General features: G+C 44.3%; 1 protein-coding gene across 3 annotated transcripts in view; it reads right to left on the bottom strand.

The window, feature by feature from the left end:
- The window catches only part of BMPR2 (bone morphogenetic protein receptor type 2), a 202,264-nt gene extending 176,372 nt beyond the window's left edge, over nucleotides 1-25,892 (bottom strand). For 2 of the 3 annotated variants that reach the window (XM_015110639.3, XM_077956427.1), the window contains exon 1: nucleotides 24,694-25,892. In XM_015110639.3, the coding sequence (XP_014966125.1) occupies nucleotides 24,694-24,769 (76 nt within the window). In that variant the 5' untranslated portion in view covers nucleotides 24,770-25,892. The remainder of the gene's footprint in view (nucleotides 1-24,693) is intronic. The other variant, NM_001260859.1, reaches the window with a different exon arrangement.
- Nucleotides 25,893-27,260: the final 1,368 nt, after the last annotated feature.

Below are 27,260 nucleotides of genomic sequence, written 5' to 3'. Positions count from 1 at the left end.
AGGCAGGAAGATCATATTGAAGTCAGGAGTTCAAGACCAGCCTGGGCAACATAACGAGACGTTGTCTCTACCAAAAAAAAAAAAAATTAGCTTGGCATGGTGGCATATACCTGTAGTCCTAGCTACTCAGGAGGCTGAAGCAGGAGGATGGCTTGAGCCCAGGACTTAAAGGTTGCATTGAGCTATGACTGTACCACTGCACTCCAGTCTGAGAGTGACACAGCAAGATCTCATCTCCATAATAATAATAATAAACTAATTCAACTATATATTCTTTTTTTTTTTTTTTTTTTTCCAGACACGGTCTCACTCTGTCACCCAGGTTGGAGTGCAGTGGCATGATCTGTGCTCACTGCAGATTTGAACTCCTCCTGGTCTCAAGTGATTCTCCCACCTCAGGATCCTAAGCAGCTGTGAGTACAGGTGAGTGCCACCACACCCTGCTAATTTTTTATTTTTTGTACAGACGGGGGATCTCACTATATTCCCCAGGTTGGTCTCAAACTCCTGGGATCAAGTAATCCTCCTGCCTCGGCCTCTCAAAGTGCTGGGATTATAGGCATTGGCCACCAAGTCCAGCACTCAACTATACATTCTAAACCCAATAAAGAGTCTCTGCTATTTAAAAAACTGTATATTACAAAAGGCTTGCAATGATACCAAAATGCTACTTGACAGTACTAGAGGAAAAAATTCAACCTGCCACTACCCTTGGCCATCCTGACTAGTACATCTGCCTAACCAGTCTTCCTATTTCTCCTATGGCTCCTCTCTAATTATTCTCCACCGATAAACCATAGTGGTCTCTGAAAAATGAAAATTAGATTATGAAATTACTCTGCTTAAACTCTTTCTAAAGCGTTTGTCATTTTCTCAGAATAAAATTCAAACTTGATCTTTACCATGGCCTACAAATCCCCACACGATTTGGCTCCTGCCTGCCTATCTAACCCCTTGTCGTGCATCTCTCTTCCTAGTTCACAACATTTGAGCCACAACAAGCTCCTTTCTGATCCTGTGAAATATCAAGCTCTTTCTTACCTCCTAGCCTTTATACTTTCTGTTCTTCTACCTGGAATGTTTTTTCTGCAATTATTCACATATCTGGCTGATTTTAATTCCTCAGGTCTCACCTCATAAGGAAGGCTTCACTGACCCCCTTTACCTAATGTCAGTGGCCTTCTCCAGTTACCCTCTAATATAGCCCTGTGGCACTTATCACAGTCTCTAACAATCTTGTTCCTTTATGTATCTACTTACTTATAATCTGTCCTTTTTTTTCCCCCCCTTGAGACAGCTTCGCTCTTGTTGCCCAGGCTGGAGTGCAAAGGCGCGATCTCAGCTCACCGTAACCTCCGTCTCCCAGGTTCAAGCAATTCTCCTGCCTCAGCCTCCCCAGTAGCTGGGGTTATAGGCGTGGGCCACCATGGCCAGCTAATTTTGTATTTCTAGTAGAGACAGGGTTTCTCAATGTTCGTCATGCTGATCTCGAACTCCTGACCTCAGGTGATCTGCCCGCCTTGGCCTCCCAAAGTGCTGGGATTACAGGCATGAGCCACCGCACCCAGCTATGATCTGTCTTCTTAACAAGTACATAAGTGCCACTGAAGTCAGGGATCCAGATGCCTTGTTCATCGCTACAAAATACTATGGTATTTTCTCTTAACCTAACCTAATCTACATAAACATGTAAAAGCTAGATTACAGAAGGCAGGGTTCCAACTTGTTTTGCTTAATATCTCCTTACAGTAATATTAAACAATGTTCAAATGTCAGTAGATACGAGAAAACCAGAAGAATATTCAAAACTCAGCAGTTAAGTATTTTGTCTTAGTGTGCCTTCTTCTTAAATATATAATTTCTTCAAACTTATTTTAACTGCTTCCCTGCAGAAAAGCACTAGGTCAAGTTATCTCCCTTGATGGCTAGCTCAATGGCCTCCTGCCTCCTTCATTAAGCGTACGTGGCAAAATTAGGTGCATAACAGCACACAATTTGCTTCACATATAGCCTTTTTTTTTAAGCCAGTTTTTTTCACCTGCAATTAGAAAACAGTTGAATGAGAAATTTCCCTAAAGACAAAAGGAAATCTTTATATTATTTTGTTTTGAGACAGCATACATTATATAGAAGTTAACTATCAATTGATATCTCAATGAACCTTTAGAACTTGATCTATAGTCTCATTTAAGTAGATCACAGTAATAAGAGAAAATGAGTCTCTGGTTTCAATATTTTATGACTAGATATCTATAAAGAAAAGTAAGTATAGGTAAGTGTAGATTTTTTTTTCTTTTTTTGAGACAGGGTCTTGCTCTGTTGCCCAGACTGGAAGGCAGTGGCGCAATTTTGGCTCACCATAATCTTCACCCCCTGGGTTCAAGTAATTCTCATGCCTTAGCTCCCGAGTAGCTGTGATTACAGGTGACTGCCACTGTGCCTGTCTAATTTTGTATATTTTCAGTACAGACCGGGTTTCACCATGTTGGCCAGGCTGGTCTCAAACTCCTGACCTCAGGTGATCCACCCACCTCAGCCTCCCAAAGTGCTGGGATTACAGGCATGAGCCACCGTGCTCGGCCAGAAAATCTTTAAAGATGACAACATAAGGAAGTACTTTTGGCCAGGTGTGGTGGCTCACATCTATAATCCCAGCACTTTGGGAGGCTGAGGTGGGAAGATTGCTTGAGCTTTGAAGTTCGAGGCTAGCCTGGGCAACATGGCAAAGACCCTGTCTCTAAAAAAATTTTTAGAGAAAAAAAATTTAAAAAAAAAAAAATTAAAAAAAATTTTAAATTAGCTGGGCGTGGTGGCATGCCTGTAGTCCCAGCTACTCAGGAGAGGCTGAGGCAGCAAAACTGTTTGAGCCCAGAATGTGGAGGCCCCAGGGAGCCACGTTTGTGCCACTGCACTCCAGCCTGGGTGACAGAGCGAGACCCTGACTCAAAAAAAAAAAAAACGTACACTTATCTACATTTACTTTTCCCTATAGATATCCAGTCATAAAATACTGAAACCAGAGACTCATTTTCTTATTACTGTGATCTACTTAAATGAGACTATAGATCAGGTTCTAAAGGTTCAATGAGATATCAATTGATAGTTAACTTCTGTATAATGTATGCTGTACTTCACATCACAACATTTCTGAAATTGGGGTTAGTTTTATAATCACTATAGTTTCATAATTTAATTGGCAGTGTTTTCTTTCCTAGTGGTGTCTTCTACAATTGATGATGTCTTAGGTTTAAAACAATATGGTATTTTTGAGGAAAAAGTTATTTACTGACCCTGCTCCCAACTTTATTATACTGGGGATTCAAGATATTAATAAAAAGTTTCTTGCTCAGGCCGGGCACGGTGGCTCATGCCTGCAATCCCAGCACTTGAGGAGGCCAAGGCGGGTGGATCACCTGAGGTTGGGAGTTCGAGACCAGCGTGACCAACACTGAGAAACCTCGACTCTACTAAAAATACAAAATTAGCCGTGGTGCATGACTGTAATCCCAGCTACTTGGGAGGCTGAGGCAGGAGAATCGCTTGAACCCGGGAGGCAGAGGTTGCCATGAGCCAAGATAGCACCACTGCACTCCAGCCTGGACAACAAGAATGAAAATCTGTCTCAAAAAAAAAAAAAAAAGTTTATTGCTCAAGATAACTCTAAGATACTCACATCAATGAAATACACTGTTGCTATATCTGTAAAATCCAAAAAATTCAAGCATGTAGTATCTCTGATGTACCATGTATATCACATATTACCAAATAATTTAAACAGGGCTTCTTTTCATATATCTCTTTATGATGTTCTCTGCCTTCATTTATTTTTTGCTTTCCAAGTGTTTCCTCTTACCTGACTTTTTTGCAGCCAAACAAAATAGATAAGCCTAGATGTCCCAAAGACCCCAACTATCAAGAATAAAAATAGTGAGAAGAATCTACCTGGTAAATACAACCCTAAACAGTATCAGTGAGCTCTTACATGCACATCTCTGTTCTTCTGTACTGCTACCTTTACAGCTACCTCCTTTACCACCTATATTCCCCTTACAATACTTTCTTCACATAGGATGATAACCCATCAGCCAGATTTCAAGTCTTCAGAGCTGAGTACAGCAACTGAGCCAATATTAAATAAGGTTGACTATATATATACCAAATAACCTCAGCCTTCATCACCACCCTCAGCTCATCCAGCAGCTCAGTGGAATAACTGCTGATAAGACCTAAAACTGAGTGGCTGTAGGGATGATAAAGGATTGTTCAAGTTACTGATTTTTCCCTTCCCTTTTCTTATGCAGTCTAGAACACCTGACTAGGCCTCTCAGCCTCTGTCCTTGTTTAGGACTGGATCACATCTATTAATCACATATTTGATCACTGTGCCTTCGCCACCTGGCTGCTCTTCCAAAGAACATCTCCATCATCAGGCCAGTTTCCTTGGCTCAGCCTCAAAGGAATTGTAAGCTTTTTTTTGTTTTTTGTTTGTTTTGAGACAGAGTTTCACTCTTGTTGCCCAGGCTGGAGTGCAGTGGCGTGATCTCAGCTCACTGCAACCTCCGCCTCCCAGGTTCAAGTGATCCTCCTGCCTCAGCCTCCCAAGTGGCTGGGATAACAGGCTCCTGCCCCCATGCCCGGCTAATTTTTATATTTTTAGCAGAGACGGGGTTTCGTCATGTTGGCCAGGCTGGTCTCGAACTCCTGACCTCAGGTGATCCACCCGCCTCAGCCTCCCAAAGTGCTGGGATTACAGGCATGGGCCACTGCATCCAGCTAGGAGCTGTAAGCTTTTATCCCTACCTGCCCAGCCACAGTGACTTATCCATTACCCAAATTATTACTACCTATGTGCATTCTGTATATCTTACTCCAAATTTGGATTTTTAAACTCACAATTTAGTAGTTGAGCATAAACCATCATGTTTATCTTCTTATCCTATAATAGCTTAAGTTCTGGGACCATGATTCACACTTCTGTATCCTAACACAGTTAAACATAGTATATATTCAGTGAATACATTCTAATTTGGAAACAGAATTGATCAAGCATAGTAATCTTTTTGCTAATGAATCACGCATTCCTTATACACAATTGGTGTAAAGATATTAATCGATTTGTCCTAACTTGCTTAATTTACAGAGAGAAAAATTCACAGAATTTCAAAGTTGAAAGGCAAGTCAACATGATCAATTACATCTTACAACATGAAGAAGTCATGAGAGGAAATATGGTTAAGAGTAAAGACTTGCCAGGTGCAGTGGCGCATGCCTGTACTCCCAGCATTTTGGAAATCACATTTGGGAGAATCACAAGGTCAGGAGTTCAAGATCAGCCTGGTCAATATGGTGAAACCCTGTCTCTGCTAAAAATACAAAAATTAGCCGGGCATGGTGGCGGGCGCCTGTAGTCCCAGCTACTCGGGAGGTTGAGGCAGGAGAACCGCTTGAACCCGGGAGGCAGAGCTTGCAGTGAGACGAGATTGCACCACTGCACTCCAGCCTGGGCAACAGAGTGAGACTCCATCTCAAAAAAAAAAAAAAAAAAAAAGGAGTAAAGACTTTTAAAAATCAAGAAGATACTGGCTTGAAATACAGTTCTGTCACTTTCTAGACTTTGGGTGATTTATTTAACCTCTCTGTGCCTCAGTATCCTTATTTATGAAAAAAATCTACATTTTTTTGCCCAGCGCAGTAATCCCAACACTTTGGGAGGCTGAGGCAGGCAGATCACCTGAAGTCGGGAATTCGAGACCAGCCTGACCAACATGGAGAAACCCCGTCTTTCTAAAAATACAAAATTAGCCGGGCGTGGTGGTACATGCCTGTAATCCCAGCTACTAGGGAGGCTGAGGCAGGAGAATCGCTTGAACCTGGGAGGTGGAGGTTGCAGTAAGCCGAGATCGCGCCATTGCACTCTAGCCTGGGCAACAAGAGCGAAATTCCGTCTCAAAAAAAAAAAATCTGTATTTTTCATAAATATATGAAAAAGAAAGCTGATGTAAGAATCAGATAAAATAGCCGGGCGCGGTGGCTCACGCCTGTAATCCCAGCACTTTGGGAGGCCGAGGCGGGCGGATCACAAGGTCAGGAGATCGAGACCACGGTGAAACCCCGTCTCTACTAAAAATACAAAAAATTAGCCGGGCGCGGTTGTGGGCGCCTGTAGTCCCAGCTACTCGGGAGGCTGAGGCAGGAGAATGGCGTGAACCCGGGAGGCGGAGCTTGCAGTGAGCCGAGATCGCGCCACTGCACTCCAGCCTGGGCGACAGAGCCAGACTCCGTCTCAAAAAAAAAAAAAAAAAAAAAAAAGAATCAGATAAAATAAAGAACGTAGCATAATACCTGCCACAAGGAGGTACTTGATGAATAATTCAGTAATTATTTTTACATATCAGTAGACAAAGTACTTATTCTGTGAGTCTATTTCCCTAACTCTAAAACAGGAAAAATATCTACATTTCAGCTACTCTGAGGATCTAAGGAAAATGTAGATAAAAACATGTGCATTTCGGCCGGGCGCGGTAGCTCATGCCTGTAATCCCAGCACTTTGGGAGGCCGAGGCAGGCAGATCACGAGGTCAGGAGATCGAGACCATCCTGGCGAACACGGTGAAACCCTGTATCTATTGAAAATATAAAAAAAAATTAGCTGGGCGTGGTGGCGGGCGCCTGTAGTCCCAGCTTCTAGGGAGGCTGAGGCAGGAGAATGGTGTTAACCTGGGAGGCGGCGGAGCTCCCAGTGAGCGGAGATCGCGCCACTGCACTCCAGCCTGGGCGACAGAGCGAGACTCCATCTCGGAAAAAAAAAACACTGCATTTCACTTGACACATAGCAGGCACTCATAAAGGGAGAAGTTACTTTTGTTAAACAGGAGCTATTTTACGTCATTTGTTACTCTTAGTAAGCATCTAATATGGTTCTCTGTATATTTTATGAATGTCGGATATTTTGGGGGAAATCTTTTTTTTTCTTTTTTTGAGATGTTGTTTCACTCTTGTTGCCCAGGCTGGGGTGCGATGGCACGATCTTGGCTCACTGCAACCTCCACCTTCCAGGTTCAAGCGATTCTCCTGCCTCAGCCTCCAAGTAGCTGGGATTACAGGCCCTCGCCACCATGCTCATCTAACTTTTTTGTATTTTTAGTAGAGACAGGGTTTGACCATGTTGGCCAGGCTGGTCTTGAACTCCTGATCTCAGATGATCCACCTGCCTCAGCCTCCCAAAATGCTGGGATTACAGGTGTGAGCCACTGCACCCGGCCAGGGGTAATCTTTTATACAACGGGTTCCTTCAAACAATAATGAGATATTCATTAGCAACAGAAATTCACTGCTCCTCCAACACAGTTCTCAAGACATTACTGAGGATATGACTCAGTTGAATCTCACAGGAATCTCTCTCTCATTACCTTAATTAGATGCCATCTTCTAAACAACAAATTCTATAATTAGTGACCTAAATAAGTAAAATGGGCTTGAAAACATTTCAAGAATCAGCTCACCTAACTTACAGGGTGATAAATGCAACCCACAGAGTATATTCTCCTAGTAACTTTAATATTCCGGTTTTTTTTTTTTTTTTGAGACAGAGTTTCGCTCTTGTTGCCCAGGCTGGAGTTCAATGGTGCAATCTTGGCTTACTACAACCTCCGCCTCCCAGGTTCAAGAAATTCTCCTGCCTCAGCCTCCCGAGTAGCTGGGATTACAGGCATGCACCACCACACCCGGCTAATTTTGTACTTTTAGTAGAGACGGGGTTTCTCCGTGTTGAGGCTGGTCTCAAACTTCTGACCTCAGGTGATCCGCCCACCTTGGCCTCCCAAAGTGCTGGGATTACAGGTGTGAGCCACCGCGCCCGGCCTATTCCTATTTGTTAACTTCCTTCTGGTACTGTCATTTATTTCATTGTTTAGAATTCTGTTTTCAAATATAATTCTTTGCTTCAAGTAGTACCCTCAAGGCTTTCTAACATTAAAACTACTGTCTTTGCTGGTTACAGTGGCTCACACCTGTAGCCCCAACACTTTGGGAGGCTGAGTCAAGAGGATCATTTGTGCCTAGGAGTTTGATACCAGCCTGGGCAACAGGGTGAGACCTGTCCCTACCAAAAAAAAATTTTTTTTAAATTATTACCAGAGGTCCCAGACAAAGAATCACATACTGCTTTGGAGCCTACTACAGTATAGATCAAAGCAAAGGCAAGGGCAAGAAGGCTACACCAAGCTTGGCAGTTTAGGTGGAGATAGAAAGACAGTATGAGAGAAACTTAGTGAAATATTTTGTCTCCTTCCTCTCCCAGACTCCCCAAACTCTGTCCCTTTATCTCTTGCTACCATTATTCTAACCTTAAGTGTATCACATCCTGTGAAACAGGACTACTAGAATGGACAACTAGGGTGACAAAGAATTCCAGTTTACGCTATGTATTTCCATACACCAACTGCAGAGACTAGGTTCTAACTCAAAGTTGTTCTGAATGTATTAAATGTAGGTACATGCTCAGCCATTTTAAGTCATTGATACTAGACATTTATTTACCTATTTGATGCTCCCTTTTTTTTTTTTTTTTTTTTTTTGAGACAGAGTTTTGCTCTTGTTGCCCAGGCTGGAGTGTGATGGCACGATCTCGGCTCACCGCAACCTCCGCCTCCCAGGTTCAAGCAATTCTCCTGCCTCAGCCTTCCAAGTAGTTGGAATTACAGGCATGCGCCACCACACCCGGCTAATTTTGTATTTTTAGTAGAGATGGGGTTTCTTCATGTTGGTCAGGCTAGTCTCAAACTCCCAACCTCAGGTGATCCGCCCACCTCAGCCTCCCAAAATGCTGGGATTACAGACATGAACCACCGTGCCCGGCCAGATGCTCCCTTAACTTTTTAAAGCTGAAACTCAAACAACTACAGTTCTTAGACATTTTTATTTTTATTTTTATTTTTAATTTATTTATTTATTTTTTTTTTTTGAGACGGAGTCTCACGCTGTTGCCCAGGCTGGAGTGCAGTGGCGCGATCTCGGCTCACTGCAAGCTCCGCCTCCCGGGTTCCCGCCATTCTCCTGCCTCAGCCTCCTGAGTAGCTGGGACTACAGGCGCCCGCCACCGCGCCCGGCTAATTTTTTGTATTTTTAGTAGAGACGGGGTTTCACTGTGGTCTCGATCTCCTGACCTTGTGATCCGCCCGCCTCGGCCTCCCAAAGTGCTGGGATTACAGGCTTGAGCCACCGCGCCCGGCCTAGACATTTTTAAATGAAAATAAGTAAGGTTATAAAATGAGAGCCAGAAATGTCTGAGTTTCAATGATCAGGCATTTTCCCCAATTGACATTAGTAACCTACTTACCATGGCACACATAAAATATACTGTGATACGTCAGAAGAAGTGTATTTTACACATATCAAATAACCTGCCCTTAAATGATACTTTCAACTCAAATGTAACACTTTCTTTATTTGGAATTCAATGATGAGAAGACAACTTGACTATGTAAGAGACAGTAGAGTCCAGCAGTTAAGAGTATAGACTGGGTCGGGCGCAGCGGCTCACGCCTGTAATCCCAGCACTTTGGGAGGCTGAGGCAGGTGGATCATCTGAGGTCAGGAGGCTGAGACCAACCTGGACAGCATGGTGAAACCCCGTCTCTACTAAAAAATACAAAAATTAGCTGGGCGTGGTGGCGCGCACCTATAGTCCCAGCTGCTCGGGAGAGGCTGAGACAGGAGAATCACTTGAACCCAGGAGGCAGAGATTGCAGTGAGCCGAGATTGCACCACTGCACTCCAGCCTGGCGACAGAGTGAGACTCCTTCTCAAAAAAAAAAAAAAAATGTAGACTGTAGCCAGCCATGGTGGCATGAGCCTATAATCCCAGCTGCCTATAATCCCAGCTACTCTGGAGGTTGAGGTGAGAGGATGGCCTCAGTTGGGAGGCAGAGACTGCAGTGAACTAAGATTGCATCACTGCACTCCAGCCTGGGTGACAGCCTGTCTCAAAAAAAAAAAAAAAAAATATATATATATATATATATACACACTGGTCAGGTGTGGTGGCTCATGTTGTTAATTCCAGGACTTTGGGAGGCCAAGGCAAAAGAGTCACTTGAGCCCAGGAGTTCAAGAGCAGTCTAGCCCCTATCTCTACAAAAAATTAAAAACTTAGCTGGGCATACACACCTGTAGTCCCAGCTACTGGGAGGCTGAGGTGGGAGGATCACTTGAGACTCCAGGAGACTGAGGTTATAGTGAACTATGATCATACCACTGCACTCCAGCCTGGGTGGCAGAGCAAGGCCCTGTTTTATTTAAAAAAAAAAAAAAAAACCAAAAAACTATAGGACTACTTACCAGTGGCTCACACCTGTAATCCCAGCACTTTGGGAGGCTGAGGCAGGTGGATCACCTGAGGTCAGGAGTTCAAGACCAGCCTGACCAATATGGAGAAACCCTGTCTCTACTAAAAATACAAAAATAGCTGGGGGTGGTGTCACATGCCTGTAATCCCAGCTACTCAGGAGTCTGAGGCAGGAGAATCACTTGAACCCGGGAGGCGGAGGTTGCGCCATTGCACTCCAGCCTAGGCAACAAGAGTGAAACTCCGTTTCCCAAAAAAAAAAAAAAAAAGACTTACTAAAAGCATTTTTGGTAGTTGTACATAAGGTAGAGGCTTTTCTAAGATAACACAAAACCAGATGTCATAAAGGAAAAAAAAAAGCAGTGCTAACTGCATAAAATCATTTATATATTTGTATCATGTAAGTAACACCTTTAAATCAGTAAGAAAAAGAAATAAATCATTAGAAAAATTGACATGATATATGAACAGGCAATTCGGAGAAATACAACTGGCTGACAAGCATATGAAAAGCTTGGCTCCACTAATAATTAAAGCACTCCAAACAAACATGATACAATTTGTTCTGCTCTGGCAAAAACTGAAAAGAATGATATTACATCGTATTTGAAAAGATATAAGAAAACGGAGATTCTCGGCCAAGCGTGGTGGCTCACACCTGTAATCCCAGCACTTTGGGTGGCCAAGGCGGGTGGATCACCTGAGGTCAGGGGTTCGAGAGCAGCCTGGCCAACAAGGCGAAACCCTGTCTCTACTAAAAACACACAAATTAGCCAGGCATGGTGGCACGTGCCTGTAATCCCAGCTACTGGGGGGCTCAGGCAGGAGGATCGCTTAAACTTGGGAGGCAGAGGTTGCAGTGAGCCAAGATCATGCCACTGCACTCCAGCCTGGGTAACAGCGCAAGACTCTGTCTCAAAAAAAAAAAAAAAAAAACACGCACACACACAAAAGAAAATGAAGGTTCTCATACACTACTGGTAGAAATGACAGTACAACATGTTTTGAAGAAATTCTGGTAGTTCACTTCAAGATTTTAAATGTACAAATGTCTGACCACATGATCTTACTTCTAGAACTGTTCCACATGAAAATCACAAAACTTTATGTACAATATACACAATATTATTCCACCTTGTTTAGAAGTAAATTCTAATTATACAGTTATTTATTTATAGCACATACAAAAAAGCATTAAAGATTATACACCAACTATTAACACTGATTACATTCAGGAAATGGGATTAACAAAACACGAGACGATGTTTATTTTTTTTCTATACTTCATTATCATTTCTACACTTCACCATCATCATTTAAAAACCCTTTTTAATGGGCCAGGTGCAGTGGCTCACGCCTGTAATCCCAGCACTTTGGGAGGTCGAGGCAGGCGGATCACCTGAGGTCAGGAGTTCAAGACCAGCCTGACCAACATGGAAAAACCCCATCTCAACTAAAAACACAAAATTAGCCGGGCATGGTGGTACATGACTGTAATCACAGCTACTAGGGAGGCTGAGGCAGGAGAATCGCTTGAACCCAGGAGGTAGAGGTTGCGGTGAGCCAAGATCGCGCCATGGCACTCCAGCCTAGATAACAAGGGCAAAACTCCATCTCAAAAAAAAAAACAAAACAAAAAACCCTTTTTACAACGACTTTGTATAATTTTAGAATCTTTTTTTTTTTTTTTTGAGACGGAGTCTGGCTCTGTCGCCCAGGCTGGAGTGCAGTGGCCGGATCTCAGCTCACTGCAAGCTCCGCCTCCCGGGTTTACGCCATTCTCCTGCCTCAGCCTCCCAAGTAGCTGGGACTACAGGTGCCCGCTACCTCGCCTGGCTAGTTTTCTGGGTTTTTTTTGTATTTTTTAGTAGAGACGGGGTTTCACCATGTTAGCCAGGATGGTCTCGATCTCCTGACGTCGTGATCCACCCATCTCGGCCTCCCAAAGTGCTGGGATTATATAGGCTTAAGCCACTGCGCCTGGCCTAGAATCTTAAATAACAAAAAGTTTTTTTAAAAGAAATGGTAAAATAAAAGGCTAAAAGCAAAAACAAGTTTTTTTTTTTTTTTTTTTTTTTTTTAAGAGACAGGGTCTCACCCTGTCACCCAAGCTGAAGTACAGTGGCATGATCACAGTTCACTGCAGCATCCAATTCCTGGGCTTCAGTGATCCTCCCACCTCAGCCTCCCAAGGAGCTGGTACTACAGACTCATACTCGGCTAAATTTTAAAAATTGTTTGTAGAGACAGGGTTCTCATTATATTGCCCAGGCTGGTCTCAAACTCTAGGCCTCAAGCAATCTTCCTGCCTCAGCCTCCCAAAAATTACAGGCGTGAGCCACTGCACCCAGCCCACACTTTTAATTTCAAATAACTAGAATTTAATCTATTAAAGATTGTCAGTTACTGAATTTAATCTATGTTCATTAAAAGGGTAATGTGAAATATAAAGCCTATTAGATGCTTAGAGTAGAATACACTAAAAACCTAAGACTAATATCTTGTTTTTTTTTTTTTTTTTGAGACGGAGTCTCGCTCTGTTGCCCAGGCTGGAGTGCAGTGGTGTGATCTTGGTTCACTGCAACCTCTGCCTTCCAGGTTCAAGGGAATTCTTCTGCCACAGCCTCCTAAGTAGCTGGGACTACAGGCACCCGCCACCATGCCCGACTAATTTTTTCTTGTATTTTATTGTAGAGATGGGGTTTCACTGTGTTAGCCAGGCTAGTCTTGATCTCCTGACCTCGTGCCTCCCGCCTGCCTCGGCCTCCCAAAGTGCTCGGATTACAGGCATGAGCCACTGCACCCGGCACATCTTGCTTTTAAAAGAAGGATTTAGCAAGGAATCAGTATAACTCAGTTTCTTACAAACCTAAGTAAATGGACAATGATGTTTTTGTTGTTGTTTGTTTTCTTTGAGATGCAGTCTCATTGTTACCCAGGCTAGAGTGCAATGACACAATCTCGGCTCACTGCAACCTCCACCTCTTGGGTTCAAGCAATTCTCCTACCTCAGCGTCCCACGTAGCTGGGACTACAGGCAGATGCCACCAAACCCAGCTAATTTTTGTATATTCAGTAGAGATAGGGTTTCACCACATTGGCCAGGCTGGTCTCGAACTCCTGATCTCAGTTAATCCACCCAACTCAGCCTCCCAAAGTGCTGGAATTACAGACATGAGCCACCGTGCCCAGCCAAACAATGATTCTTAAGAAACAGCTGTACAAATGGAACAAGTTGGTGTGAAAGACTAAACAGAATTTATAGATTAGCATTCTTGATAATGTTTCATCACATTAACACATTGGTTTAGCCAAAGGAAAAAACGATTAAATATCTCAGAAAAGTTATATCCCACATAAAACTTTGTTTCAATAAGTAACATGAATAAATTCATCTCTTCAGATCATTTGACTGTTTTTAATCTTGCCTTATAACAGCACAATACAGTCGTTTGTGAAGTAACTAAATATAAAAAGTTATTCTTCACACTAGACTGGCCCCATGGAGTTTTAATCACTAAGAACACATGGAAACATTAAAAATTTATCCTCAACTAAATATGTCATCATCATTCTTCTAATCTAACTGGTGTTCTTTTCCAAAATTGAAGCTTTGAATCTTCAATGAATTTTTTTTATTATCCACTGACATTTGAATGCTACACATAAAACAAAACCTAAGATATTTGCTGTCATTTACAGCAAAATAAGAGACTATACCTAAGACATAGTTCAATCTGGACAATTATTCTGGCATGATCAAAATCCCAGTAAGATTTTCAGATGCCTAAAAGATTCCAAATATTTTAAGCCTTTAGACTAACACTTTATATATTATACGAATGTTTTGCTTTGGAGCTACAGGGGCCTGACCTTGATTCCCAAGTGTCCCACTTACTCAGTTTAATCATCTGCAGAATAAAGAAAAATAATAGTACTGATCAGTCTGTTTAGAGGATAACGAGATAACATAGTATACATGTAAAGCACTTAGTGACTATACTAAAGACTTGAGAAATGCTTATGTGTCTCTTCACTTCCCCAATATATATTTACTAATTGTAGCCACTGTCAAATTATATAGAATAAGGTATTTTAAATCTAATCTCTTCTAAAATATTTAATTTTCTGAATATTTCCTAGTTTGTAAAGTTAAAAGCCCAATAAAAGTTGAGCAAGACAGAGGCTGGCACATGAGGTCATAAATTGCAGAAGCCAGATTGTGTACAATATTTTAAATGGCTGTGACTATTATTCTGAATGAGATGGGAATAAGAATGAGATAAGCAAAGAAATGTCTTATCTAACTTATGTATGAAAAGGGTCTGGCCAGGATGGTGGCTCACACCTGTAATCCTAGCACTTTGGGAGGCCGAGACAGGCAGATCATGAGGCCAGGAGATTGAGACCATCCTGGCTAACACAGTGAAATCCTGTCTCTACTAAAAATACAAAAAAAAAAATTAGCTGGGTATGATGGCACGCGCCTGTAATCCTAGCTACTTGGGAGGTTGAGGCAGGAGAATCGCTTGAATCTGGGAGGTGGAGGTTGCACTGAGTCGAGGTCGCGCCACTGTACTCCAGCCAGGATGACAGAGTGAGACTCTGTCTGGAAAAAAAAATTAAAAGAAAAGAAAAGAAAAGGCTCACTCAGGCTACTATGTTGAAAGGAGACTGTAATAAAGCAAACATGTTAACAGAGAAAACAGAGTCTAGTAAAAAAGTACAAGTAAGAGAAGACAGTGGCTTTTAGATTAAGGTAGTAGCATAGTGGAGGTGGTAAAAAGCAGTAAGATTCTAGATATATTTTGAAGGTAAAGTCAAGAGTTTTTGCTATCACATTGGATAAGAATGTGAAAAAAAGAAAGACAAGAGACAAAGGTATCTCTAATTTGGGCCTTAACAACTGGAAGGATAGAACTGACATTTGCTGAATAGGCTAAGACATAGGAGGAACAGGTCTGGTGAAGCAGCTTCAGAAGTTCAGTTTGGAACAGGTAAAGTTTGTGATGAATATCAGACATCAAAGTAGATACGACCGATACACAGCTGGCTACACGCAAAAGAATTTCAAGGAAAGAAGTCTGAGATAGAAATAAATTTGAAACTTGTCCACCTTTAGATGCTATTTAAAGCCATAAAACTGGATGAGATCACCAAGAGGGTTGGTGCACACAGAGAAAAGAAAAGGTCTAAAGACTGAATCCTGAAACAACACAACAATATTTAGCCATCAGGGACATAAGGAGGAACTATCAAAGTTGCTGGTGAGGTAGGAGAAAAATCAAGAGAGAATAGTATCTTAGAAGCCAAATGAAGAAGTACTTGAAGGATGAAAAAAAAAAGGATTAAATTGGCTCATGCTGCTGATAGGTCAAAACAAGAACTTGGAAATAAATAAAAAATAAGCAGGACATATGCACAGAAGTATTAAATATGACATTGTTTATTAGAGAAGAAAATCAGAAACAACCTAAACATCTCCCAATATGAATTAAGTAAATAACAAATACACTCAATGGAATATCACACAATTATGAAAAAATGATAGCTATTAAGATCACATATACCTATGACATATTATTCTATGTAAAAAAACCTGAGATATAATTAGTAGATATTATAAAATCACAACCATATAAAAACACATGCATCTTTTTTTTTTTTTTTTTTGCCGGGCGTGGTGGCTCATGCCTGTAATCCCAGCACTTTGGGAGGCCAAGGTGGGTGGATCACGAGGTTAGGAGTTCGAGACCAGCCTGGCCAACACAGTGAAACCCTGTCTCTACTAAAAATACAAAAATTAGTGGGGCATGGTGGTGTACACCTGTAGTCCCAGCTACTCTGGCGGCTGAGGCAGGAGAATCACTTGAACCCAGGAGGCGGAGGTTGTCATGAGCCGAGATCATGCCACTGTACTCCGCCTGGGCAACAGAGCGAGACGACTCCGTCTCAAAAAAAAAAAAAAAAAAAAGCCGGGCACGGTGGCTCAAGCCTGTAATCCCAGCACTTTGGGAGGCTGAGACGGGCGGATCACAAGGTCAGGAGATCGAGACCATCCTGGCTAACACGGTGAAACCCCGTCTCTACTAAAAAATACAAAAAACTAGCCGGGCGAGGTGGCGGGCACCTGTGGTCCCAGCTACTCCGGAGGCTGAGGCAGGAGAATGGCGTAAACCCGGGAGGCGGAGCTTGCAGTGAGCTGAGATCCGGCCACTGCACTCCAGCCTGGGCGACAGAGCCAGACTCAGTCTCAAAAAAAAAAAAAAGCATCTTTCTTTTTAATTAGAAGAAAACATACCAAAACAAAAAGTGTTAGGGTTGTGTGAAGATTAATATTTTTTCTCTTAATTTTTCAAATGAAAACAAAAAAAAAGCTTGCCCTAAAAGGATAGCCTGGTGCGTCTACAACAATTATATAGCTTTGCTCATAGACTATTCTTATCTACAAAAGCAAAGATTGAAAACAGATTAATAATAATAGAAAGTCTTAACTATTTCCTCATCTAAATGAAACAAAAAAACGAGAATTTGGATTACTGGCCAAATATTTTATCCCTTCACACTTATCATTAACACATTTTGTTCTAAATTATCCTATTTTGCACTAAACTTACTGGGGCAGAATGAAAGTACATGATCGTGTATATTTTTGACACCAATGATAAGGGCAAACTACTGTCTTGAAGGAGAAAGGGGAAGTGAGATCTGGCTTTAAGAAACTGAAATTTCTCAGCCAGGCGCGGTGGCTTACTCCTGTAATCCCAGCACTTTGGGAAGGTGAGGCAGGCAGATCACATGAGGTCGGGAGTTCAAGACCAGCCTGACCAGCATGGAGAAACCCCGTCTCTACCACAAATACAAAATTAGCTGGGCGTGGTGGTGCATGCCTGTAATCCCAGCTACTCGGGAGGCTGAGGAACAAGAATCACTTGAACCCGGGAGGTGAAGGTTGCCGTGAGTGGAGATCCTGCCATTGCACTCCAGCCTGGGCAAGAAGAGCAAAATTCCGTCTCAAAAAGACAAGACAAGACAACACAACACAACACAGGACAGGACATGACACGACACGACAGAGAGAAAAAAAGAAAGAAAGAAAGAAAGAAACTGAAATTTCTCAACCTCCATTTGCATCTACCCTTCCAGAAACAGACGTGGATCAAATACCTAACTCTTCCAAATACCTAACTCCATCTAAAATTCTTAGGCCAATGCCTCTGGCACAATACTTTATCATGTCTCATAATTTTTCCACCAAGTCTGCTGTCAACACATTTAAGATGTGAATGACTGCACACATTTTGTACTATATCTTGATAATTTAGGTAATGTATTTTAAACGTTACTGATGCACAAGGCAGGGTTAAGGTATAGTGTTGAGCATCGTGATTCTAGGCATGCATATAATCTTTCATATCAGTGGTTTTGTTTTGTTTTGTTTTGTTTTTTTGAGATGGGAGTTTCGCTCTTTTGCCAAGGCTGGAGTGAAGAGGCACAATCTTGGCTCACTGCAACCTCCACCTCCCCGGTTCAAGGGATTCTCCTGCCTCAGCCACCCAAGTAGCTGGGATTATAGGCGACTGCCACTACACCCAGCTAATTTTTGTATTTTTAGTAGAGATGGGGATTCACCATATTGGCCAGGCTGGTCTCGAACTACTGAGGTCAGTTGATCCGCCAGCCTCGGCCGCCCAAAGTGCTAGGATTACAGGTATGAGAGTGTCTTTGAAAATAATAATTTTTTTTTTCTGAGACGGGAGTCTCACCCTGTCGCCCTGGCTGGAGTGCAGTGGTACGATCTCAGCTCAATGCCACCTCCGCCTCCCGGGTTCAAGCAATTCTCCTGCCTCAGCTTCCTGAGTAGCTGAGATTACAGGCATGCGCCACCACATCTGGCTAATTTTGTTTTTTCTTTTTTTTTTTTTTTTTGAGACCGAGTCTCGCTCTGTCGCCCAGGCTAGAGTGCAGTGGCGAGATCTCAGTTCACTGCAAGCTCCGCCTCCCGGGTTCACGCCATTCTCCTGCCTCAGCCTCCCGAGTAGCTGGGACTACAGGCGCCCGCCACCTCGCCCGGCTAGTTTTTTGTATTTTTTAGTAGAGACGGGGTTTCACCGTGTTAGCCAGGATGGTCTCCATCTCCTGACCTCGTGATCCGCCTGTCTCGGGCTCCCAAAGTGCTGGGATTACAGGCTTGAGCCACGGTGCCCGGCCTTGTTTTTTCTTTTAGTTCTTTTTTTTTTTTTTTAGACAGTTTTGCTCTTGTTGCCCAGGCTGAAGTGCAGAGGTGCAACCTCGGCTCACTGCAACCTCTGCTTCCCAGGTTTAAACGATTCTCCTGCCTCAGCCTCCCGAGTAGCTGGGATTACAGGCATGTGCCACCACACCTGGCTAATTTTGTATTTTTAGTAGAGATGGGGTTTCACCATGATGGCCAGGTTGGTCTCGAATTCCCGACCTCAGGTGATCAGCCCACCCTGACGTCCCAAAGTGCTGGGATTACAAGCATGAACCATGGCTCCCGACCTCATTTTGTATTTTAGTAGAGACAGGGTTTCACCATGTTAGCCAGGCTGGTCTCGAACTCCTGACCTCAGGTGATCTGCCCGTGTTGGCTTCCCAAAGTGCTGGGATTATAGGCGTGAGCCACCGCGCCCAGCCAAATTTTTGTATTTTTTGTAGAGACAGGGTTTCATCATGTTGGCCAGGCTGGTCTCAAAATCCTGACCTCAAGTGATCCGCCCGCCTTGGCCTCCCCAAGTGCCAGGATTACAGGTGTGAGCCAATTCGCCTAGGCCACACTGCAAATTTTTAAAAGGAAAAAGGTTTTGCGTAATTGCTTCATGTACAAATTAAGAAATGTTTGTTCCCAATGTTTACTGGATTAAGCAATAAAAGATATAGATTAAGTAGTAATTACCACAAAAAGTAGAAATAATAAACTTACAGAACTTGAGAGAAAGAATCTCCTAACCTCATGATCCGCCCGCCTCGGACTCCCAAAATGCTGGGATTGCAGGTGTGAGTCACCACGCCCAGCAAAAAAAAAAAAGAAAAAACATGCATGCATTTTTATATGGTTGTGATTTTATAATATCTATTAATTATAGTTCTCAAAGGTACCTAAAATTTACTGGTTGATAGGGACATCAAAGGCAGATTCCCAGGCTCGTTGTCCAGAGATTTGGATTCAGTAGGTCTAGTGGGATACCCATGAATCTGTATTTCGAAAAGATCAAGTACAACCCCGTATTATTACAAGTGAGAAAACTATGTTAAGTGACCTATTTGCCCGGAATCACCTAGAATCTAGGTCTCATTAACTCCCAACAGTGGTCTTCCCACTATACCTCTTAAACTACATACTTTATAGTTGAAGGAACTAGGACAAAGAAAAAGTTACTAGTGTGTTATTTGAGTCAATAAACAATCCTAGAATATTCCTGGTTGAAATTCCTTTTTATTATTCACTAAATATTTCTTAAATGTCTACTATATGCATAGCAATATGGTAAATTATAAAACTAGTAAGACATGAACACTGTCCTCTGGAAGCAATTATCAGTTCGGAGGACAAGGCAAATACATAAAACTGATATCCAGCCAGGTGTGGTAGCTCACACCTGTAATCCCAGCACTTTGGGAGACCGAGGTGGGTGGATCAGCTGAGGTAAGGAGTTTTGAGACCAGCCTGGCCAACGTGGTGAAACCCCGTCTCTCCTAAAAATAAAAAAATTTCGGGCTCGGTGGCTTACGCCTGTAATCCTAGCACTTTGGGAGGCCGAGACGGGTGGATCACGAGGTCAGGAGATCGAGACCATCCTGGCTAACACGGTGAAACCCTGTCTCTACTAAAAAATACAAAAAAACTAGCCAGGCCTGGTGGCGGGTGCCTGTAGTCCCAGCTACTCAGGAGGCTGTGGCAGGAGAATGGTGTAAACCCGGGAGGCGGAGCTTGCAGTGAGCCGAGATCTGGCCACTGCACTCCAGCCTGGGCGACAGAGCGAGACTCCCTCTCAAAAAAAACAAAAATTAGCCAGGCATGGTGGTGTGCACCTATAATCCCAGCTACTCGGGAGGCTGAGGCTGGAGAATGGCTTGAACCTAGGAGGCGGAGGTTGTATTGAGTCGAGATCATGCCACTCCACTCCAGGCTGGGCGACAGAGGAAGACTCCATCTCAAAAAAAAACCCAAAAACTGATATCCAACAGCACAGCAATCTACAAGTAGGTGCCAAAGTAAGTGGTGTGGCCAATTATAAAATTAACTGATTCACACAGATTCCACTCAGTATTTTTTAATGGTTAGAATTTACCCATCAGAAATCAATAATGAATTTCTTCTCTTTCATTGTTAAAAAAAAAAAAAACTGGCCTTCGGGTGCGGTGGCTCATGCCTGTAATCCCAGCACTTTGGGAGGCCGAGGCGGGCGGATCACGAGGTCAGGAGATTGAGACCATCCTGGCTAACACGGTGAAACCCTGTCTCTACTAAAAATACAAAAAAATTAGCCGGGCATGGTGGCGGGCACCTGTAGTCCCAGCTACTCGGGACGCTGAGGCAGGAGAATGGCATGAACCCGGGAGGTGGAATTTGCAGTGAGCAGAGATTGCGCCACTGCACTCCAGCCCGGGCGACAGAGCAAGACTCTGTCTCAAAAATACAAACAAACAAAAACTAGCCTTTAATGAAGGAAAGGTTTTGTCTTTGTGTGAACAGTTATCTCTCTCCTCACTACTTATCCACATCAATACCACTACTATCACATAATCCCACATGCCAGAATAGCTTTTGTAGAGATCAAAGTTTATCTAATTTTAATGCAAAAAACTAAGAGTTTGGCCCTCTTCCAAGAGTAAGAAAAGCCTCCCTTCTGGACCATCTTATTGATTATATGTGGTCGACTGAGGATTTCAATTCTTCATTCTTCTGCAATAGTACTATACATCCAAATATTATACTAGCTTCATCATAGGCAAAGTGTACTTTGATATCTCTTGTTTCTGAGCTTGGCCATATGACTTGGTCAGCCAATGTGATGTCAGGAGAGCAGAGTCTGGAAATGTGCTGGTAGGGTTGGGGCTTGGCCTCTTTCTCTTCTGGCAATGCTATGACACCAGCTTCCCCCAGATAGATGTTACCTCTCCCTCTAGCCTGGACCCCAGAAAGAGACACATGGAGCAGAATAAATGCCTATTGTTCCATGCCACTCAGATTTTGTAGTTGCCAATAATTACACAGCAAAATGTCACTGAATTACCATATTTAAGAAATCCAGCCCAGGCACAGTGGCTCACGCCTGTAATCCCAGCACTTTGGGAGGCAGAGGTGGGTGGACCACGAAGTGAGGAGTTTGAGATCAGCCTGGCCAATACGGTCAAACTCTGTCTCTACTAAAAATACATAAATTAGCCAGGCGTGGTGGCACACACCTGTAGTCCCAGTTACTTGGGAGGCTGAGGCAGAAGAATCGCTTGAACCCGGGAGGCAGAGGTTGCAGTGAGCTGAGATGGCGCCACTGCACTCCAGCCTGGGCAACAGAGCGAGACTCTGTCTAAAAGAAAAAAAAAAAAAAAAAGAAAAAAAATTAGCTGGGTGTGGTGGTGCACTCCTGTAATCCCAGCTACTCTGGAGGCTGAGGCAGGAGAATCACTTGAGCCTGGGAGGCGTAAGCTGTGGTGAACCGAGGTCACACCACTGCACTCCAGCCTGGGAGACAGAGTGAGATCCTGTCTGAAAAAAAAAAGACAAGAGAAGAAAATGTTCTAAGAATTAAGGAGTCCAAGAACTTGGTAAGTGAGAAAGAGGGATTCACAAGAAATGATGTATCCATGACCCCAAAAAAGGATGTGCTATCAATCAGTCTTCTAGGATTTATTTTCCTGTTCAGCTGCACTATTTACACCTGTCCAGTTAACATCACTGCATCTATATAACCCAAATCCACACAGGCCCTCTTTAATCAGCTTGCACTTAATGAAGCTGCACCAGCCACTTCAATATTAGGCAAAGCAAAGTTTTACATGTTCAGAACTATGACATTTGCTAAATATAACCACTGCTGCACTGACACCTTGTAAGTGTCCCTGCTTCTTTACAAAGGTTGATCTGGTGAAGGCATTACTCCATCTCATACATCCAGTAAAAGTGAGAAGTTGTTGCCGTTATTGCTGCTGTTACCATTAATGTGGTACGTAAAGGCGCACGCTGTAATCCTGGCTCCATAATTTACTGACTGTGTGGTGAGTTATTCAAATTCTCTGTACTTTACTCTCCTTCTATGGAAAAGGGGAATGATAATAACCTACAAAATAGAATTGTCATGAGGATGAAATGAAAAAATATATGTAAAGTTATTTGAATAGCTGATGGTGCATGGCAGGCACTTAATAAATACTAGCTATTATCATTACTATTACAAGTCTGAAATCCAGCTTCACAAATTTTGTCATCTGGTGCTATGCATCTAGTGCTATGCACTAAAGAAAAAAAGACTAAAACCACTAGCAGTGATTCTTTTATTCTCTCTCTTTTAAGAGACACTCTTCTAAAATGACTGTATTACCAAACAAAAATTAAGTTTATTTTTAAATAAATGCTTTTTCTCTTACTTTTATCAGTTCTGATCACAATATTACGAGCACGTCAAGATAAATGAGAATCTATATTCTTAAAAGGTTAAGAATAACAAAGAACACTGAAAAGTGTATGTTCTCAGATTTCTGCTCATGGAATGTTTAAGGCCTTTTACTCCATATTTTACAGGAACCACATGGCTTGTGGCTAGAGAATTTAAATAGCTAACACAATATAAAGAAATTTGGGCCGGGCGCAGTGGCTCAAGCCTGTAATCCCAGCACTTTGGGAGGCCGAGACGGGCGGATCACGAGGTCAGGAGATCGAGACCATCCTGGCTAACACCGTGAAACCCCGTCTCTACTAAAAAATACAAAAAACTAGCCGGGCGCGGTGGCGGGCGCCTGTAGTCCCAGCTACTCGGGAGGCTGAGGCAGGAGAATGGCGTGAACCCGGGAGGCGGAGCTTGCAGTGAGCTGAGATCCGGCCACTGCACTCCAGCCTGGGTGACAGAGCAAGACTCCGTCTCAAAAAAAAAAAAAAAAAAAGAAATTTGGAGAAAAATCATTTTTACTCTGAAAGCAACTACAATTATTAAAAATATTAAAATATCAGTTTTAAAGTAAATTCAGAAGTTCAAATTATTTTAACAGAACCATATAGATTTATCATCAATTTAACAGACATTAATCAACAGTAGACATTATTCAACAATATCAAAAGCATAAAAGGAAACTTCAAATTTTCTTTCGGCATTTTCCTAGGTCAGACTTTTAAAACCAAATTAAGCAAATAACCTCTGTATCTAACATAGCAATGAGAAATTTGTTTAATGTGAAACACACTTATCAAAAGAAAAAAAGTAATTCGAAAGGGTAATTTGGTCCTTTACTCGTTTTAAAAGCACAATCCATTTGCCCATCATAAACCAAGTGTACGAGTTACATGTAGAATTCACTTCTCAAAATTTCTAAAAGCAAATCACCAAAAGACTGCTTGAAAAAATAGTTGCAAATAGAAGATGTGGTCTTTTTCCTAAGGTTTCTGAGAACTGAAATGAAAATATCCAAAAGAAAGGATGACTACCACCCTTTAGACTTTAATGAAATGTCAAAGAACTTTCGGAGTCAAATCTCCTAGAAGTCTAATGTCAGGTCAAAGTTGTCTCGACAGCAAAGCCAACAGAGAGATGCCAGGTGACTAACAGTAAACTTATCAAACCGTATAATACAATATATCAAGAATCTCACAGTTCCGGCTTCCTCAACATTTATTCTATTCATTCGGTAAAATTTCTGAATAATGAAAGGAACATGGATTCCAGAGTGATCTAAATCTCAAAATAAGGTTCAAGTGTGTGTTCTCTAGTTGATGTTCTTTTTACTGTAAGCCAAAACCGCTTCTTTATAATAATAATTTTAAAAATCTACAGGTCTGTTTCCAGAGACCTCATAATAGACCCTTCACTGGTGATTAAAATATTATTTTTAATCGTTGCATTACCTCACAGCTAAAAATGTCAAGATACCACACCCAATATGTCTTTTTCACCCCGTGAAGGGGGGTGGGGTGGGAATATGGAAGTGGAAAATACACAGGAATATTAAAGGCGATTTCCCTGGAAGGCATGGGGCAGGCGCGCCGGCACCGGTTCGCAGCTCCGCGATCGGGGGGACGCGTGACGAAGGGCGAGCACAGGCCTCGGCCTCTGCGGGCTCCCTCCCTCGCCACCCGCAGGGGAAGTGGCCGGGACGCGCCGGCCGGAGCTACTCACCGGCCGCAGTGCTGACCAGCAGGATGGTCCATGGTAGCCAGGGCACCCGCCAGGGCCGCTGCAGCGAGGAAGTCATCCCTGGGCCAGCCAAGAAGCAGGAGGGCAAAGAAAAGAAATATGGGAAGTAGAGAGGCGGAGAATCAGCCGGGAGGCTCGTCTTCTCTCCCGTGGACTGATCCTGCCCGTATCACAATGCAGTTTGAAAGGACAAATGGCAGATGAGAGGACCTAGCTGCAGAGCTTTCATGCCGCTGCAGAAATTCCCTTCATTTCTCTCCCCTGCGGCTGGGGGTGTTCCTTCGCCTCGGACGGGGTGCCGCGGCCCTCCAAACTGAAGGCATGTCTGTGGGGAAAGCAGGGAGCCAAGAAGAAATCTCCCAAGTTATTTCCCTCGTAGTTTCACGATATCAAAAAAATATCCAGGTCTGGGAGAAAACATATCCAGGGTGCGGAGGGCGGGGATTCGATCCGGATCCGGGGGGCGAGGGTCAGAACTAGTTCCTGACTGTCGGGAAGGACGAAGCCGGGCGGGCGGCGGCGGCGCCCGGCAGCCCGAGTCGCATCGCCCGCGGCTCCGGGAAGGCAGGATTCCTTAAGTTTCGCTTCGGTGCTTCCTTCACTCTGATTTCGAAAACAACAAATCCTCTTCCTTGACTGGATCCAAAAAGGTGCCTGCCTCCATGACAAGCTCACAGTCCCCACGCCTTCGCGGAACAACCGTGAGAGGGTCGGGGAGGCCCTGGCGAAGGCTGAGGAAACGTAGGAGCGGGGGAGGGGAGGGGTCGCGGCCCCGGCCCGGGCTCCCCGAGACCGCGGGCGGACGGGGTGCGAGAGGCTGCCCCTTCTAGCCCTCCTGGCGGCGCTCCCTTCCCTTCCTCGCTTTTTATTCCTGCCGCTCCATCTTGCCTGAGGTAAATTCCACCATGAAAGCCTCGTCTTCTCCCGTCAATGGCTCCTGTGAGCGAATCACAACCCCCCGAGGAAGCCGCCGCCGCCGCCGCCGCCGCCACCGCCTCGTTCTCCCGCAGCTCTGGGCTCCGGGAGGAGCTCGGGCGTCGCGGACCGAGGGCGGGGGGCGGCGGGAGGGCGGATGAAGGTAGCCGGGGAAGGGAGTGGGCAGTGAGGCGGCGAGACACCCTGCGTCCCTCCGGGAAGCACTTCCAGTGGCTCCGAGCAGACCAGACACAAAGGGGGGAGTCGCCGCAGCTGCGAGTCTGCGGCGCTCCCGGTCACCGGAGTCGCCCCGCCTCCGCCGCCGCCTCCGCCTCCGCCTCCTCCTCAGTCTACGGCTCTTCCCGGCCCTGTCTGTCTCTGGCCTGTGGTGCAGCGCGGGCGGCGGCGGCGGCGCCGGCGGCAGGATGAAGCCCGCACTGCGCCTGCGCGCTCACGACCCCGCCCGGCCCCGCCCCTCGTCCCGGGCTGGTTGAGGGCTCCGAGGCCCCAGCGCGGCGCGTCTGTCCCTTGAATGGCCGAGGGCTGGGTGGGGCCGCGGTGGGCAGCGGTGGCCTTTCTCCTTTACACACACATGACTTCCAAACGTGCAAGGCTTGGGATTCGCGTATTTGTTTAAGAGAGGGCGGCCACATCTTTTTGTTAGGCGTTTAGCAGACTCCTCCGATTCCGGGATTTCTCCCGACTGAGGCGTCTCCTTCTCAGTACTCTCGGAGGAAAGCCTCGAGGGGCAGAACTGCCCTCTGTTGTTTCACGGCGCTGGAGCCTCCCTCTCCGCAGCCCAAAGAATCCGGATGGACCCGCCTTTCCCAGAACCGGAGACCTTGGCCTCCTCAGGCTCCCCTCTGACTCAAACAAAAGCCGGAATTGGAAAGACCCCCCCCCCTTTGATGTGTTTGCTGTAATCGACGTCCTGCTTTCCTCAACCGCCCATTCCCTTAGCCTTCTTAGTTGACAGGAATATTGAGTATTTGCAAGGATGCGAAGCCAGAGAGAGAGAGAGAAAAAGACTTTTAATCTATAAATCATCCCGCTGTGTGCGCGCGTCTGTCCGTACAGCGCGGTGTCCACCCCTAGAGAGGGCCTGGATTCACAAGGCTGGGGGCCTTGAGGGCTTTTTAGGGCACGTGAAAAGAAAATTGAGCTAGAGTTATGTCAGGATAGAGTGGGATCATTTTGCACTCAAGTAATTGAGAAGATCCCGTTGGTACCGCAGTTTCCAAGTATTTGTGTAGTGCGTTTTTTCGATCTGGTTTGTACAAGCGACCAGCATCCCTCCCGCCCTTACACCCCGCTGCGGGGTCAGCCGACGTGGGTGGGATTTTGCCGGCGGCGAGGGGAGAAGGTGACGTGCGTGGCGCCATGATCGGAAGTCTGGACTGAATTCTTAGCTGCGAGGTGGAAAATGCGCGTGGGAGGGCGATCTTGAGGGGTGAAGTCTGGCCTTCCCATCTCCCACCAGGCAGGAGGGTTATGCTGAAGGCTGGTTTTGCTGATCTTTTATTGAGGCTAAGGGCAGTTCCACAGATACAGTCATAGACTCCTTAAGTCATGCTCTGCTTGCTTCTTCGAGTCTGCTATTCTCTCTTTATCTGAATTTGATGTAAATAAATCTC

Source organism: Macaca mulatta, chromosome 12 (genome assembly GCF_049350105.2).
Source record: "Macaca mulatta isolate MMU2019108-1 chromosome 12, T2T-MMU8v2.0, whole genome shotgun sequence".
Taxonomy (NCBI): Eukaryota; Metazoa; Chordata; class Mammalia; order Primates; family Cercopithecidae; genus Macaca; species Macaca mulatta.
The sequence above is the reverse complement of the archived record's forward strand: the minus strand, read 5'-3'. Positions and strand labels throughout refer to the sequence as shown.